General features: G+C 40.2%; 2 protein-coding genes across 2 annotated transcripts in view; one reads left to right on the top strand and one right to left on the bottom strand.

Moving 5' to 3' along the window:
- LOC124263766 (acylphosphatase-2-like) lies at window positions 1-2,218 on the top strand. The gene is made up of 4 exons (XM_046698470.1): window positions 1-115; window positions 379-395; window positions 1,052-1,161; window positions 1,449-2,218. Exons 1-4 carry the CDS (start codon window positions 55-57, stop codon window positions 1,582-1,584), a joined length of 324 nt encoding a protein of 107 aa, XP_046554426.1. The 5' UTR covers window positions 1-54; the 3' UTR covers window positions 1,585-2,218.
- Window positions 2,219-3,308: 1,090 nt separating this feature from the next.
- LOC124263764 (tyrosine-protein phosphatase non-receptor type 21-like) overlaps window positions 3,309-18,841 on the bottom strand; it is a 37,436-nt gene continuing 21,903 nt past the window's right edge. Inside the window, 11 exon segments of the mRNA XM_046698468.1 lie at window positions 3,309-7,833; window positions 12,363-12,520; window positions 13,010-13,169; window positions 13,493-13,567; window positions 13,712-13,840; window positions 14,125-14,343; window positions 14,808-14,933; window positions 15,458-16,201; window positions 16,203-16,987; window positions 17,430-17,481; window positions 18,523-18,568. Of these exon segments, the coding sequence (XP_046554424.1) occupies window positions 7,705-7,833; window positions 12,363-12,520; window positions 13,010-13,169; window positions 13,493-13,567; window positions 13,712-13,840; window positions 14,125-14,343; window positions 14,808-14,933; window positions 15,458-16,201; window positions 16,203-16,987; window positions 17,430-17,481; window positions 18,523-18,568 (2,623 nt within the window). The 3' untranslated portion in view covers window positions 3,309-7,704.

The following is an 18,841-nucleotide window of genomic DNA, read 5'->3' as shown; positions in this document are numbered from 1 at the left end:
AACGCTTTTAGCCTCAGCTAGTAGATGTAGACAGGAGCCCAGTAAACTGTTACCATGGCAGACAGGGGACGAAAATTGCTCTCTGTGAGCTTTGAGGTCTATGGGAAAGTTCAAGGTAATTTTTGGAAAAGCGAGCCCGAAAAGCATTGTAAATACTATTTTTTGTATTTACGCGAACGTATTTGGACGACGCGACAGTTCGCCGTGGAGTAAAAACATTCACATCAACATCAAACGAAAGTGCAGGGGAGATAACCTTTTTTTAGAACCTGGATATACAATGTCTTAGCTTCTTATGTTTAATTTTGGCTGTGGGTAATAAAACAATAAACTAATGTGTTAATAACTTTTTCATTTTCCCGTTCCATTGCATTTCAGGTGTATTTTTTCGCAAGGTGAGTGTGAAAACCAGAGAGATAGTTCACGGTATCTTAGCTAATGGATTAGCGGTTCACCAACTTGAATCTACTCGTGTAGATTAATTCTTAATCTGACGGCATTTACAAGGAAATTATTGTAATTAAGTCCCTTCTTTTGGCCATCATGTGTATCAGTCAGTCGGTCAGTCAAATCAGAGACCATATATAATAGATAGTCTCTGATCAAATACTATATCCAAAGATTCCAGGGTGTAATTCCCAGCAACCTATGTTTGTCGTGGCCAGACAAGGCTAACATACTTGTTGCGTTTACAATCACAGTACTGAGTATGGTATGATCCAGAGGACACTTGTACATAGTTAGAAAAAAAATGAAAAACGTGAACGTGGAATCAAAGTTAGGCCAGCCATGACATAGTGTTATAAATGTGTGAATATTTATTTGATGTTAAAAATTATTCTACCTAAGAACAGAGACCATATAATCTATTATATGATCTCTGCTAGGACTGATTAAAACATGACATCTCACAAGACAGTACTTTCTATAGAATAATAAATTTGTTCAAAGTTAAGCTGTACTAAGCTCATAAATGGTGAAAAGGAGGTGTGATCTATAGACGAAGGTTTTAGCTATCAGAAATATTTCATTCACATTGTTGTGACACCAGAACACCAAGGAGACTGCGGACAAGCATAGACTGAGAGGATGGGTGAAGAACACTGACCGAGGCACAGTGACAGGGGAGGTGCAGGGTCCTGAAGAGGATGTCTCAGTCATGTAAGTAGCACAAGGTACATTCAGCTGTAATAAAAGTGATTAACAGGAATTTGTGGAGAAAAAGCTAACACTAAATTTTGTTTGATACAAAGTCACTTCAGATTCTGTGGGTGATCTGATCATTCAGATGGTGACCTGGACTCGGTTGTATCAAACTTTAATGAAGCAATGGTACAACCAGATCCAGATCATAAAAGGTTGAAAATATTGTTTGTCACTATACTTTGTAGCAATCTCAGTCTGAAAAATAGTCTGATTGACTGTGTATTGTCTGATTCATGTTTCAGGATGAATTGGCTTCAGAATACAGGAAGTCCCAAGTCAAAAATTGAGAAATGTGAATTTTCAGATAAAAAGACAATTGAGAAGTATCACTTTACAGGGTTTGAGATTGTGAGGAAAACGAAAAAAAAGACAAGATGACCCAGCTGATCTGACTGGGATGCATTTTCAATGTGTTTTGTATTCTGCTGTATGAATGAATTACCAATGGACCTACAGGACCTGCTGTCTTGGGTGAGGATTGGTTTTCATCAACACGCTTTTAGTACGAGTGAAGAGGAAATTGCAAAGATGGATGCTCATGTCCATCACTGAATTGTCTGGTACAAACTCAGTTATTTACAAACCACCGTCCTTTAATTGAAAATGTGCTGAGTACGACTTTAAAGAAGAAGCAAACCAACTTTCCAGGTATAATTTCTGCAGAGGGAGGCCTTCAGTAAACATCAGTAAATGCTGGAGTACTGGTATGTATCAAGGTGCGTCACATACAGTTCACTGTCCTTTGTACCCCAAAATGTGATATAGTTGCGCATTTCAATGTTGATGCGATAAAGATATCTATATTTGGAAAATGGATTATTCTGTCCTTTCACTAGGTATAAGTTCATAAAGCAACATCATGATATCTAAAACTCTGGACACGGTGACCCATGACAATGGTAATGAGTTGTGGAAATGACTTGTGAAAGACAGTCACATTATTTCCATATTATGAAGCATGTTTATATGTTATTTATTTAATTTAGTGTATCAATAAATGGTCAAAAGAGAATGTTTATTCTGCTGTCATTTAAGATCTATTGATATTTATATCTCAGTGAATCAAATTATGAAAACATTGGCTGGCAAACCTTTGACGTCAATAGGGAACTGGTTCCACCTCTTCTTTCACCACAAATGGTGTCTTACTTGAACATGGCTGTTGGATAATCTTGTGATTCACGCTTTATGAAGCCCACTGGTGACTCCCAAACCAATTTTTCTTTTGTTTTACCAAGAGAGCCTGTTAGTGACAAAGTTTTATGAGTCCATTTTGTTTAAAATGTTTCCCTTTGAAATTACATCCTTTTCCATGTTAAAGTTCACCCAAAGCACCCACCTAACATCTATCAGTTTTGAAACTCAGTTACTGTAACATATGATTCAACTAATTTCATTCTGAAAATCCAGAGAATTTGCAAACAAGCTCCAAATCTACATATTAATACCATGTCAGAACAGAAATGTATAATCCCTACCCAATTACTTCCGACATTAAGTCACAATAAATGTATGTTGTTAGATATTGTGCAAGTAAATCAATTGCCCGACTACAGTGAAGTGATAAAGCATTGCCATCACAACACAATTTAACATTTATAATCTGTCATGGGGACTGCAAGTTACAGCAGGCTAAGCCTGTCATTCAACCTCATGCCAGTGATACAGCTGTCTACTCCTTTACTTGGCTGATTGTGTGTTATTGCAACCAGATGCTGTGGACGTTGCTCATTATGCCAATCCCTGTTTCTTCTCAGTGAGATTCAGGGCTGTTGGGTAGCTTAGTGGTTGAAGCGTTTGATTGTCACCTGAAGACCCAGGTTCGATTTCCCACATGGGTACAATGTGGGAAGCCCATTTCTCGTGTCCCTCGCCGTGATATTGCTGGAATATTGCTAAAACAAAACTCACTCACTCAAGCAGATTCAATTACTTGGGCCTTTTATTTTAAAATTTGCTTCACAAAATAATTTGTCAAAAGTATTTATTCTTTTAATTTCAGAGATTTTTCATGAACTTGTAAACAAAAAAAAAAATATATAAGGCCTTTCTGAGTATTGTATCAAACAACAGCTATTACAATATCTCACAGAAAACACAACTATTTTCTTGAAGATTTTATTTCATTTTTGTTATAAAAGGCACTTTTCAGGCCGGATGTGAATAACAAATCACACAAGTAACAATAGAATTTCTTCCATTCTTCAGTGTAGTAACATGCTTCCTTTAAAATACTGTTCAAGCTGGCAAAAACTAGGATGAAAATAATACAAGACCTTGAATTCAAGAACATGCATCATTTGTATTATATACAAAAATGTTTAGGATTTCCAATGAATCATGAATTTCATTGCATGATTTCCCGTGTATCATACTGCCACACTATTTCATGCCCTAAGAGAGTCCCTCTTTAGCAGGTTTAGAACATGCACTTCCAACTGAAGATGAAAATATGAGACAGTCAGGCTTATGAAGACCAAACACGATTGAAGCTTAGCACACAATGTGAACTGCTACATGGATTCCCACCTTTATTGAATGGGAATAAATTGTCTTAAATATGCTTTATTCATGCAAGTATTACTTTACACCAACAAGTTAGAGTTCAGTAAAGGACTACGGTTTACCTCCAACAATGTTAAAGAACTGAACTTTTCTGGAGCACTTTTTTCTGCACTGATATTTTCCAAACAACTTATTGAACGATATCATGAATTACATAGCTTGAAAAAAATGCATGTTCTTCAAAAGAAGTTAAAAAAACACCCAGTTCATTCATATTTCTATAGTTAATCTGCAAACCTATGACAGATTAACGATAACTATAGAATCAGGTGGTGTTTAACTTCTTTGAGTGGTATATGTGACTCATATACCTTTTCACTGATTTGTCCTAGATTTTCAAGTTTGCATCCAGCTCTTTTTCAAACTTACAAGGTGAACAATAGTTCTAGATTTTCACGAAATGTCACTATTTGCTGAAAGATCCAAACTGTTTCTGCGCATAGCTCAATGATGAAGGGATTGCTGAAACTGAAAACGGAAACCAGCACAAGGGAGACAACTTTTCAGGGAAAGCCACCTCCCCTTGCAAAATCACCATTGTCATCAAGTGGCATTACTCAGGTTTAACTGACATCAAATATATGTGTAAAATACAGTCAAAAAGTTTGTGAAATATAAATGGTTCTAGAATATAGATCAGTTCAATATTTACAAATGAACAACTATACAAAATTCTGCATTTATCACAATGAAAATATAAGGCATTAGTGGAAAGTAGGTGTCTAGTTAGGAGGGGTGCAGCAACTAATATTGAAAGGAATCTTTCAAACATCTGACACCAACCTGGAGGGAGATCTACCCTGTTTTAACACAATTTCACTTCACATTCACAACACTAAAATATTTTATAGTTCTCTACCCTGCAATGAATCACCAGACCCCAAGGAATGCATGGGTATTGATGGGTCTCTGAATACTTTTGTAAAAGGTTATTCAGTCTAAAAGTACGAAAAATACAGTACCACAAAGTTGCTGAATGACAAATGTAAAATGAAATGATGTCTCTACTATGTACAAAACTCTATAAACACTGCCAAAGCACTGACTAGGCCCATCCCATTATATGGAAATATGCAGTTTGAAAAAACTAATATGGCAGTGTCAACTTTTATATAACATCAGCATCTTTAATAATTACCATATTCAACCTCATAAGCAACCTGCACTTCACTTGACCTGAGTGTAGTGAGAGTGTCTAGGGTATTTATTTGGTTGAATGCAGTACCATAGTGTTAGGTGTAGGTCCATATTGGACTCACTTATCAAAAGTTTGGGGTTGGGATATTTCCTGTAAGCGACCCCATCGTCAGAAGGAATATAGTTTTCTTAAACTGTTTACATCAAAGAATAGATGATAATCATCAATATACTGACTGTTTGAATGAAAATACCTGTTGCATAAAAGTGGTTTGAATTTCCTTTAAAAATTCATAAAAGTTGAATTAACAAACAGTCAAAGAGATCAGATTTCAGTGATCAAATGACACAGTAAAAATTGTCCTGATCCATACATTTACAGGATTTTGGTGGTTTCAGGGTACAATTCCAGAATGGAAGCCATACACCACAACAGATGTGATGACATGATGTGGACCTAAACTCTGGTAGTGAACACTGATATACAATATGGCATTTTCTGCACACAAAACAAAATAATGATTTTACATATCTATGTCATAGTTTAAACGCGTTACAGTGAGTAAATGGGTGATTAATGCCGTCAGACATCTTGCAGTTATACACAGCAAGTCCGAATTACAAAAATAGCATGTAATATTTGTTCACACAAATGTTTAGTGTATGTTTTTGCGAAACTGAATATATACATCCATATCTGGTAGGACCTTGTCATTACACAAGGTATATGGGAATCATGCTGCCCAGAGTCAACTTAAGACATGGTGCAGAGGACGGAAGCACTGTTTCTGACAATGAACACACCCTAGCTCCAGCACTGGGGTAGAAATAACTAAATGCAAAGCACATTAACACACAGTACATGAAAGGAATAAATAGATATGAAAGCAAATATACAATTATCATATTCAAAATTAATCATTTTTATCAAAGAAAACACAATTTCCCATATTATGAGGGACTGATTGAGATTCCAACTTACAAATACAAAAAAATCTACTTCGGTTTGTTCTTCGGACTACAGCCAGCAAGTCCCTCAACCCCAGTGTCTATACTATCACTGTCTATACTACAGTTAATATTGGATGGAACATGTTTGATCTGCGCTCTGTATTGCATCATTCTGAAGAAATCACAATGAGATATCATCCCGTATCACTACCAATATATCACACCTTGATGCTAATATACAAATACTGTATTCCATGTAATTAACACATTGTTCTTATAGCCTTATAATAATGCTCGTTGGCTGTTTGTGCATTAACTTGTGCCAATGTTTTGAGTTCAATGGCTGCATGCTAAAGGTCAGTCTACTGCTCCTTGTCAGATTTCAAACACTGTGATACGCTTTTTACACAACATTTGAGTATGTGTGTGAGGCATTAACTACTTATAATACAGTTCACATACTATTTACAATTTGTTTCCTGGTGAAACACAAATTCTTTATAACATACATTGATTACAAAAACATCAGACTGTAATATCAAACATATCGATCTGATCCCTATGATATGACAGGAGTGTGTCATCTAACATTATTATTTCATATCTATAACAACACAATCAGTATTTGACCAACATTTGTTCGCGAAGACGATAATGTTCCTGTAGACATATTGAGCACTTGAAATATCAATGTGATTCCTTTAACAGAACTGTGTCATCTAACATTATTATTGCATATTTTCTGAGAACAGAAAATCAGTATTTGACCAACATTTGTTCATGGTGGGCATGTTGCCATAGAAACGTTCAGTCTAAAAATAAAGAATAATAGCTAGGCTGTCATGAGGAGCCTCAGACTTTAGAAGCTTCAGGCTCTGACTAGTCTCTTTAGGCCCACATTAAAAATAACAACCTGCATCATAGTGTGGCAAATAGATCCACAAGTAAAGTTTCAGTGGGCAATTAGTACCCGTACAATTTAGATACAATAGCTCAACTTGACATCTACCTGCCATGGACCTATGGGCAGGTGCGTATTCTGAACACTGGACAAACAGCTTTAGATTTGGACAAAATATCCATGGCAATATTTGTCATAAGTAATAGATACTACAGCCTGAAAATGTTAAAACCTTGCTCCATGATTATACGACAACCAGGCACTAAAAGTTGCTAAATGCATTAAGACATGGCAGCGACAAAGCTCATACACAGCATACAGTCAAAGGGAGAGAACTGGCAACTGAATCCTAAAGATACGTCACCATTCACTGCCCCTAAGCTATAATATATGTTCGGAATGCTTCTTAAATAGATAAGTAGCAGGAAGGCCAAGTATGTTTGCCATTAATCTCCATGCCAACCAATAAATCATCACATCCATGCAACCTTATCAACAACCTTACAATACAACTTTGTCTCTTTTAATTAGAAAATGGAATTTGAAATCAGTATTGAAGGAGATCCTGATTATTTTGTACAGTATAAGGCTTCTAGCTTTGTGTGAAGGCACATTTTGATCAAAATGCTTTGATGACAAAAATATAATCAAGATTAATAAGGGCACCTGTTACTGGAGGGATTATTGGTAATGAATGAGAATTTTGTCTATGCTGGACCATTGAAGTGATGAAAAACATCATTAATGAAATATTTAAAGCTGTTAAGACCTACAAGAAGGATCACAACAAGAATAAAGTATATATCACTATAAACAAAAAAATCTTTCTTGGTCTCATGACACTAGCTTGTTAATGACAAAATTTCCCAGTCCCAATCTCAATGGTAAAACCGTGTTCAGTATTTTGAAAGCTCGTTTTGGTGAAGCAGTTCATGTCGGGAGCACTAGATGAGTCTTGTGTTCTTAAGGTACTGGATGAGAGTTTTGTGGATAAACTGGTATTGCCCGAGAGTCTGTACCATGTACATCCGCTGCTTGCGAATACCCTCCAGCGCCTTGGGAAGGTCCACACTCTGAAACCATACAAAAGACGTGCTAGTTCAAGGATACATTGAGCAGGTCCACACTCTGATACCACACAAAGGACATGCTAGCTCAGGGATACATTGAGCAGGTCCACACTCTGAAACCACCCAAAGGACGTGCTAGCTCAGGGATACATTGAGCAGGTCCACACTCTGAAACCACACAAAGGACATGCTAGCTCAGGGATACATTGAGCAGGTCCACACTCTGAAACCACACAAAGGACATGCTAGCTCAAGGATACATTGAGCAGGTCCACACTCTGAAACGATACAAAGGACGTGCTAGCTCAAGGATACATTCAGCAGGTCCACACTCTGAAACCACACAAAGGACATGCTAGCTCAAGGATACATTGAGCAGGTCCACACTCTGAAACCATACAAAGGACGTGCTAGCTCAGGGATACATTGAGCAGGTCCACACTCTGAAACCACACAAAGGACATGCTAGCTCAAGGATACATTGAGCAGGTCCACACTCTGAAAGCATACAAAGGACATGCTAGCTCAAGGATACATTCAGCAGGTCCACACTCTGAAACCACACAAAGGACGTGCTAGTAAAACGTATCTACAGTTGTCGCACTAAATTCATTTTGACCACCCAGGATCTGACATTTTCAGGAGTTTGTTGTCTAATGTACTAACATTTGATATAAGGCATGTAACAAATAATCCTGTACCGCTGTTGTAATAGCATCATGACATGAGAGGAATGAGCAAGTAGGTTTAATGCCACTGTGAACAGCATTCCAGTTACATCACAGCATGTCTGCTTAATTGGGGGGACAGCCCAAAGTGAGGTCACAGATGTAAAACACTTTGGCAAAACCCAAGAACATGGGTGGGTTGGTTGGTTGTTTAATGCCACACTCAGCAATATTCCAGCTATATGGCGGCGGTCTGTAAATAATTGAGTCTGGACCAGACAAGCCAGTGATCAATACATTAGCATTGATCTACGCAATTGGGATACGCTGACATGTGTCAACCAAGTCAGTGAGCCTGCCCACCAGATCCCATTAGTCTGGTCTTACGACAAACATGGGTTGCTGAAGACCAATTCTAACCCGGATCTTCACGAGTCAAAGAACATGGGTATGCTGCTTACAAATCTACAAACTTAAACCAGGATTTGAACTCACATAACAGGTTTCTGTCATGCCAGGGGAATGCAACTGTTCACAGTGAACTGCAACAAACTCATGCCCTCAGATGCCTCTACAGAGGATGAATAACTGGGCATACTACATACTCCCAGATGCCTCTACAGAGGATGAGTAACTGAGCATACTACATACTCCCAGATGCCTCTACAGAGGATGAATAACTGGGCATACTACATACTCCCTGATGCCTCTACAGAGGATGAATAACTGGGCATACTACATACTCCCAGATGCCTCTACAGAGGATGAATAACTGGGCATACTACATACTCCCAGGTGCCTCTACAGAGGACGAGTAACTGAGCATACTACATACTCCCAGGTGCCTCTACAGAGGATGAATAACTGGGCATACTACATACTCCCTGATGCCTCTACAGAGGATGCTCAACTGAGCATACTACATACTCCCAGATGCCTCTACAGAGGATGAATAACTGGGCATACTACATACTCCCAGATGCCTCTCCAGAGGATGAATAACTGGGCATACTACATACTCCCAGATGCCTCTACAGAGGATGAATAACTGGGCATACTACATACTCCCTGATGCCTCTACAGAGGATGCTCAACTGAGCATACTACATACTCCCAGATGCCTCTACAGAGGATGAATAACTGGGCATACTACATACTCCCTGATGCCTCTACAGAGGATGAATAACTGAGCATACTACATACTCCCAGATGCCTCTACAGAGGATGAATAACTGAGCATACTACATACTCCCAGATGCCTCTACAGAGGATGAATAACTGGGCATACTACATACTCCCAGATGCCTCTACAGAGGATGAATAACTGGGCATACTACATACTCCCTGATGCCTCTACAGAGGATGCTCAACTGAGCATACTACATACTCCCTGATGCCTCTACAGAGGATGAATAACTGGGCATACTACATACTCCCAGATGCCTCTACAGAGGATGAATAACTGGGCATACTACATACTCCCAGATGCCTCTACAGAGGATGAATAACTGGGCATACTACATACTCCTGATGCCTCTACAGAGGGATGCTCAACTGAGCATACTACATACTCCCTGATGCCTCTACAGAGGATGAATAACTGGGCATACTACATACTCCCTGATGCCTCTACAGAGGATGAATAACTGAGCATACTACATACTCCCAGATGCCTCTACAGAGGATGAATAACTTGTCATACTACATACTCCCAGATGCCTCTACAGAGGATGAATAACTGGGCATACTACATACTCCCTGATGCCTCTACAGAGGATGAATAACTGAGCATACTACATACTCCCAGATGCCTCTACAGAGGATGAATAACTGGTCATACTACATACTCCCAGATGCCTCTACAGAGGATGATAACTGAGCATACTACATACTCCCTGATGCCTCTACAGAGGATGAATAACTGGGCATACTACATACTCCAAGGTGCCTCTACAGAGGATGAATAACTGGGCATACTACATACTCCCTGATGCCTCTACAGAGGATAAATAACTGGACATACTACATACTCCCAGATGCCTCTACAGAGGATGAATAACTGGGCATACTACATACTCCCTGATGCCTCTACAGAGGATGAATAACTGGGCATACTACATACTCCCAGATGCCTCTACAGAGGATGAATAACTGAGCATACTACATATTCCCTGATGTCTCTACAGAGGATGAAAAACTGGGCATACTACATCCTCCCAGATGCCTCTACAGAGGATGAATAACTGGGCATACTACATACTCCCAGATGTCTCTACAGAGGATGAATAACTGGGCATACTATATACTCCCAGATGCCTCTACAGAGGATGCTCAGATGAGCATACTACATACTCCCAGACTCCTCTACAGAGGATGAATAACTGAGCATACTACATACTCCCAGATGCCTCTACAGAGGATGAATAACTGGGCATACTACATACTCCCAGATGCCTCTACAGAGGATGAATAACTGGGCATACTACATACTCCCAGATGCCTCTACAGAGGATGATAACTGAGCATACTACATACTCCCAGATGCCTCTACAGAGGATGAATAACTGGACATACTACATACTCCCAGATGCCTCTACAGATGATGAATAACTGGGCATACTACATACTCCCAGATGCCTCTACAGAGGATGCTCAACTGAGCATACTACATACTCCCTGATGCCTCTACAGAGGATTAATAACTGGGCATAATACATATTCCCTGATGCCTCTACAGAGGATGAATAACTGAGCATACTACATACTCCCAGATGCCTCTACAGAGGATGTATAACTGAGCATACTACATACTCCCAGATGCCTCTACAGAGGATGCTCAGATGAGCATACTACATACTCCCAGACTCCTCTACAGAGGATGAATAACTGAGCATACTACATACTCCCAGATGCCTCTACAGAGGATGAATAACTGGGCATACTACATACTCCCAGATGCCTCTACAGAGGATGAATAACTGGGCATACTACATACTCCCAGATGCCTCTACAGAGGATGATAACTGAGCATACTACATACTCCCAGATGCCTCTACAGAGGATGAATAACTGGACATACTACATACTCCCAGATGCCTCTACAGATGATGAATAACTGGGCATACTACATACTCCCAGATGCCTCTACAGAGGATGCTCAACTGAGCATACTACATACTCCCTGATGCCTCTACAGAGGATTAATAACTGGGCATAATACATATTCCCTGATGCCTCTACAGAGGATTAATAACTGAGCATACTACATACTCCCAGATGCCTCTACAGAGGATGTATAACTGAGCATACTACATACTCCCAGATGCCTCTACAGAGGATGAATAACTGGGCATACTACATACTCCAAGGTGCCTCTACAGAGGATGAATAACTGGGCATACTACATACTCCCTGATGCCTCTACAGAGGATGTATAACTGAGCATACTACATATTCCCTGATGCCTCTACAGAGGATGAATAACTGGGCATACTGCATACTCCCAGGTGCCTCTACAGAGGATGAATAACTGGGCATACTACATACTCCCTGATGCCTCTACAGAGGATGAATAACTGAGCATACTACATACTCCCAGATGCCTCTACAGAGGATGAATAACTGAGCATACTACATACTCCCAGATGCCTCTACAGAGGATGAATAACTGGGCATACTACATACTCCCTGATGCCTCTACAGAGGATGCTCAACTGAGCATACTACATACTCCCTGATGCCTCTACAGAGGATGAATAACTGGGCATACTACATACTCCCTGATGCCTCTACAGAGGATGAATAACTGGGCATAGTACATACACCCAGATGCCTCTACAGAGGATGAATAACTGTCCCACTTACATGGTTGTGTTCCAGGCACCACTTCATCACCATGGTGAGGATGACAACGCCAGTCCTGCCTACACCAGCGCTGCAGTGGACGATGACTGGAGCCTTCTTCCCACTCCCCTCCTCACTCTCAGCCAAGCGGCGCACAGATTCTATCTCATCAAGAAATCCTGAACCAAATATAAGATGATGACATCATTAAATATCACTCCTTTGCATGGTGTTTCAACCTTTTATGTACTGCTTTTCGAGCCATTTTCAACTTGTAAATGCCACTCTGTAGAATTAAATAATATCATAATCAATACTGAAAGCTACATGATATCAAGTGTTAAAATCTTTCTCTTTAAGTGTTTCTGTAACGGCTGTATATAAAACATGATTCTCCCAGGTTCCTATTGCTTTTGGTGCCTTTTCAACATTTAAATGCCACTCTCTAGAATTATAAAACTATCATAATTATTACTGAAGATATCATCATGATATCAACGGCTATCAATAGTCTATCTCTTTAAGTGTTTCTGTATGGATGCTCCTAGATTGATTCTTTCTACACTTTAGCTGTTTCTCATGGCTGGTGCACCTGTCGTGTCAGAAAGCAGCATGATGCTCCTGAGATTGACTCTGTCTACAATACTTGTCAACAATCTAGCTCTCACCTAGAAACCCATAGACATCCTCTGGGCAACCATGGTCCGGCCAGTCAGTGTACTGCAGGTGCCAGATCATCCTCTCCTTGGAGCTCGGTAGGTGGCGCACCACAATGCGACTTGTCACATAGCACAAGGAGTTGTCGGTAAACTCTAGCGTCACCTCGAACTGAAGACATCAGATTTACAACATTTTAGTACAATGTTGTATACAATAGGGCAGTTTGTATTCTGATTGCAAACAGACACCCAGCAACTTATGAATCAGGCAGTGAGGGTCAGTGACTGGGCCAACTGCATACCAACCTACCCTGATCATTGGATTGTCTCATCATGACTTGGTTACTTATAGACTGCCATCATATCGCTGGATTATTACTCAGTGAGATGTTACACAACAAACACACATATTTACAATTTCATATTGATGTTATGAAGACGAAATAATCAAGCAATACAATGTTTTGTTTCTAGTAATCCCATCATACTTACATCACCAACTATCTGCTTGGTTTCTGTTCCTGCTTCTTGGGGCCAATAAGGAAAACACTTGTTCTTCCCAAGTTCCTGTAACCATGGTAACAGAACTAATGAAATACATCCTGTGGTATTATCGAAATATTACCACTATATGTTTTGGTGAATCATGACAAGTGAATGCTTTATAACTGGGTTATTCTAATGTCCTAACTGTGAAAGCATGTGTCTCACCGTCAGTGCAGTCAACATGGCGATGACATTCACATCCTGCTCCCAGACCATTTGCCAGAAGTCAGCAACAGTGTTCTCCAGTGGGGCTTGTGTTGCGATGAACCACCAGTCGTTGTTTTCTGCTTCAAGCTGGACATAAACATTGTCACATTTATATTCATTGTGATTATAATTTCTTGGTGTTTATCAAGTTATGCATGTTCCATGTTTCAGCTACCACTTCAAATGGTGACTGGAATGTCAAGTTATCCCCATACTAACAAGAAATGTGAAAATCATTTTGAATTAAAATAGTTACCATGATAATATTTTCCTTGATCTGAAATCAGAATAAGAGTGTGCTCAAGACTTTGCCAATAATCACTGTGTATATATTTTACTTAACTGTATCCACAAACAAAAATGCAATCTACCTTCACATGAGATGCGTTAATATATCCATATTGGTTGTCCTTCCTGGCAGTCAGTTTCACCCTTGTGGCATCGTAGGGAAGCACGTCTTTAAATCTGTTCCTCGATTCATTGGTGGCAAGTTTGGCAATGGCAAACTCCTGATTGGGGGCTTTCTTTGGGACCTCCTCAAATTCCACAAACACTTGTCCCTCAGAGATCTTACTCTCTAGAATCTTGCGCTAAACACAACACAACATCTTAAACCTCAACACAACCTTTGGCAATAGTGACATTATCCATCAAAGGTTCCATTTTGTATATTAGTGTGAACAAGCTGACAAAAGTGGAGCTACAATAATAATGAATAAAATATTCTTCTGCCTATGAACTATTTATCATTACATCATTGCATAAGTAAAATAGTTTCGAAATTGGGACATACTCTTGGGAAGGATATTCAGGAAATGTTGCTGGGAAGTTAAACCAATAACAAATTCACGCATATCTCGTTCCACTTGTTACACACTGCTGCTGAGATTATGTAAGTGGTCATATTCGGAGGGAGCACAAGTACATCACAAACATTTATTGTACAGTATCATTCAACAAGTCAGTCAGTACTGAACTACCTTTTTTCACATTTAAGACATCATATTATTGTCCTGCTTATAAAAAGATTTTGGATTGTCTCCCTTGTACATACCCTCTCATCTTTGGGAGCTCTGCTTTCATCGTTCATGAGGGCCAGCACCATGGGTCTTGACAGACTTAGACCATTCATGGCTGCCACCTTCAGAGGGCCCATGTTAACTCGCTTCACCGTCGCATCCTGGAGAAAGTCAACAAGTGCCATTATTGAAACATCTATTCTTAAACCATGATGAGTTCACTGAATATTTGATCATTCACCAAGGCATGTTTTTTTTTTGTTTAGCAAGGCCATAAGTAAGATACCTGGGCCTAAATGTTTGAAGCTCTCTTAGCGCCAAGATAAGATACCTGGGCTAATGTTAATGTATGGCACTAATGTTAATCTTATGACTATCTTAGAGCTAAGAGAGCTTTGAAAATCTAGGCCCTGTTCTAGAACATTTAAATATTAAAACCCTGTTTCAAGTCTCTGAATAGCATTTAGAAGTGATACATGTACAGGACAGAATTTATTCATCTGAACGTCTTTATTATAAAGTGCACAAAGTTTTGGAGTATTCTGCTTCTTCTCTTTCATCAGATGAATGATTGAGTAAGCATATAGTTGACATCAATAAATTCTCTCCTTCACAACACTGATGGCAAATGATCGCTAAGTATCACGATGACACACATAACAAAGGAACTAAGTTCAAGTCTTACATCAACAGAGCCGATGTCGCTGTCTGACCCGTCATCGTTGTCCTGCTGGGAGTTGGTGGAGTCCAAGGACCCTGTGACCTTGTGGCCGGCCTCCTCACTGACCTTGGTCATGTCCAGACACTGAATACTCTCAGCGTCACTGTCACTCTTCTTAGAAATGTTGTCAGACTGACCTTTGCCAGTCTCTCTGGGAGCTATATATGGAGGGGGAGGTCTCAGGCCAAGCTTGGCTTCAGCTGTCGTCTGCTTCTCTCCAAGTGACATCTGCTGAACACCTCTATCCGTCTGCTCCTCTACTCGTGGAAGACTGCTTTCTATGTTTGTGGATTTCACCTCAGAGTCTTTCCCTCCACTAGAGGTAACATGGATCACCGGCTTCTGCTTACCACTGTTCATTGATCCCGATCTGGCGATCATCATCCGTCGGAAACTTTCTCTCAGAGTAGCTACCTCCTTGGATTTGGAAGGCGGAGGGGCTTCCTTTGGTGCCACTAAACACACCTGAATCTTTGACTTCTCCGACCCTGCCCTCTCCCGCTTGATACTCTCATTGTCTGAACTGTCACTCTCTTTGGCATGAAATGTAGCATAAGAATTTTCACTGGAAGTGTCCTCTTTATCTTGCTCAATCTGAATCACTCTTCCAACATCCTTTGCCACAGGAACAACTTCAGAAAGATTGTCAACACTTTTATCCAATCGAGACTGAGCAGCAAGAGTGCTCTTCCCAGAGTTCTGCTGCGGGTAAAAGGTCTGGAGCCTGATTGGCTGAAGTGATGCCTGTCTGTACAGCCAGGTCAGGAGTGCTACTGCTGGCTCGAGGGTAGGGAGGAGGAGGACGGTATTGGTAGGCAAGAGATTCACTCATCAGATTGTCTGAATACTGTTCAGGCAGTCCTTGTGTGTTGAGTTCTGGGGAACTGTAAGTTGGGTGAACAGCAAGGTTGTTACCTCTCTCTGCCGATCTGTAAGCGTAATAATTGTGTCCATCATGGAAAACGTTTGCATAGATTGAATGGCTGTAGTTTCGGATTGCTGCAGCATTAACATACTGTGTCTCACTGGGATACGATGACACATGCTGCCTGATCTCAGGCTGACTGTACGCCACGCCCTCCGGATGGGTGTAAATTTGGGAGTTCCCCAGGGTCTGACCACTCACATCAGGTTGTTGCTGCTGCTGTTGTTGTTGTTGCTGTTGCTGCTGTTGATGAGTAACACGGTGTCTCATGACAGCCTCGTATGTAGGGGCTGGTCTGTAGGCTGGCAACATGGCTGATCTTGGATTATTCTGAGACACCGGTGTCTGCACCGCTGGTTGCATTGGCGTCTGCTGACCACCATACATGCCACCATGGATACCAGGGTCACTCTCAGCTCTTGGCGTCTGCTGGACATCGGGCACAGATTTGTCAAGACTTTGTTGAGAGTTGTTGTAGTAATCTTCAGTCATCATAGCTGATGTCAGCTGTTGCTGTGATTGATGCTGATGTTGTTGTTGTTGCTGATGTTGCTGTTGTTGCTGAAACTCTGTCAAAAAGATGATAACGAGTCACTTAATCAGTCAACAGCTTCCGCAAAATTCAAAATCCGATCAATAGAAGATCAAAACCCCTCCTCTTAAACACTGACTTACAAAAACTGCAGTGCAAAGATCACTTTTGGAACAAATTGATCATACCTGGGTAATTGAAAAACTGGAAATAATAAATAAGCATACCACATAACTGAAATATTTCCTAATTGCGTGCTATATTTTCAAGCAATTTGTGTGTAGTTTAGTTTTGGACAGATAGGATAGTATATCTGACACCTATTCAATCTCAATGCTTTAGAATGCATCACTGTTACCTCAGAAGAATTCTGAACTAGCTTTTATTGGACATGCTTGAAAGAATAAAAGTGATCTATTTCTACAACAGCCCCAACAGATGGTTATCTCTGACTGGTCAACACACAAATGAAATCTCACCTTGTGAATACCTTTGTTCTTGTAGGTATACCAGGGAGGTTTGTGAGTTTGTCTGGAGAAACAGAAAAGAAACAAATTGAAAATACAACCATTCTGCAACATAAAATTAACCTTTCCTTACAATCCTGAATCAAGTTTAAATATCAAATAACATCAACATTTCTCACAGTTTTGAGTGAGAGAGGAATGAGTGAGTGACTTGTGTTTTATGCCGCTTTTAGCAATATTCCAGCAATATCACGGCAGGGGACACCAGAAATGGGCTTCACACATTGTGCCCATGTGGGGAATCAAACCCGGGCCTTTGGCGTGACGAGCGCAACGCTTTAACCACTAGGCTACCCCACTGCCTCTGAGAGAGGAGTGAATGAGTGAGTTTGGTTAAACACTGCTCTGAACAGTATTCCAGTTATAACATGGACTGTCGACTTAAAGTGGGAGGAAATGCTGACCATATGCAGGTCTCTCAAGTTTACCTCTTAGTAAAACCAGCAAGCATCGGTATGCTGCAGACAAGCCTTGAAACCCTACTGGGTAAACAGGTGTCAATCTAGCGATCAGAGTTCTGGGCAAGGGATGCAACTCTTTCTTTTTTTTTTTTAATGACGCACTGAGCAATATTTTAGCTACACAACGTGTAATTAGTGTGTAAATAATCAAGTCTGGACAAGACAAACCAGTAATTGACATAATGAGCATCAACTTTGGCAATTGAGATATGATGACATGTATGAGTGACATGACATTAGCTGAGTTTTATGACAAGCAAGGCTTGCTGCTGATCAGTTGCGACCAGTTATTTATAACCCAAAACTTCATGGATTGGATGCAGCTCTGCATAGCCAATAGTTAGAAGATGGGGCCACAAGTTCCCCCATGTGTGAAAGAAAGATTTTCCAAGATAAATAACATCTACTTAAATCAGAGTGAGTACACATTTACACCACTTTTATCATCAATCCAAGACTACCCCAACAGGGACAAAAAGAAATGGACTTTCTGGCAACTAGCATGAATGCTATTATCACTGGACACCATGCGAGCTACTGTGACACATAGTGATGTGACATATGACACGACTGGGGCAACCTACCAGTTCCTGTGAGTCGGACTGTGGCAGCATTACCTGCTGGACATCCCTGGAATACATCGAAACATGAGTGAGTGAAGTGTCTCTTAGCAACATATCAACAACATCATGGAAGGGCACAGCAATCGTGAGATGTACACTCATATGGGAATTAAACTCAGGTTGAAGACAAACGCTTCCACTACTAAGCTAGCCTGCTGTGTCAAGGCATCCATCATAATATACTGAAAGGTATTAAGTCATCTTATGACTACCATGGATACATGCAAATTCAAGACAGTGGTATTAGTATATTGCTGCATGCAGAGTTAGACAATTACTT

The sequence above is a fragment of the Haliotis rubra genome, unplaced genomic scaffold, assembly GCF_003918875.1.
Source record: "Haliotis rubra isolate DU_JTF1 unplaced genomic scaffold, ASM391887v1 Scf898, whole genome shotgun sequence".
Lineage (NCBI taxonomy): Eukaryota > Metazoa > Mollusca > Gastropoda > Lepetellida > Haliotidae > Haliotis > Haliotis rubra.
The sequence above is the reverse complement of the archived record's forward strand: the minus strand, read 5'-3'. Positions and strand labels throughout refer to the sequence as shown.

Excerpts from the sequence above, each read along its gene's own strand:
- LOC124263766 (XM_046698470.1), top strand. The coding sequence starts at position 55 with ATGGCAGACAGGGGACGAAAATTGCTCTCTGTGAGCTTTGAGGTCTAT. Across the intron at positions 1,162-1,448 it reads GAAGAGGATGTCTCAGTCAT|GATGAATTGGCTTCAGAATA; the intron begins GTAAGTAGCACA and ends TTCATGTTTCAG.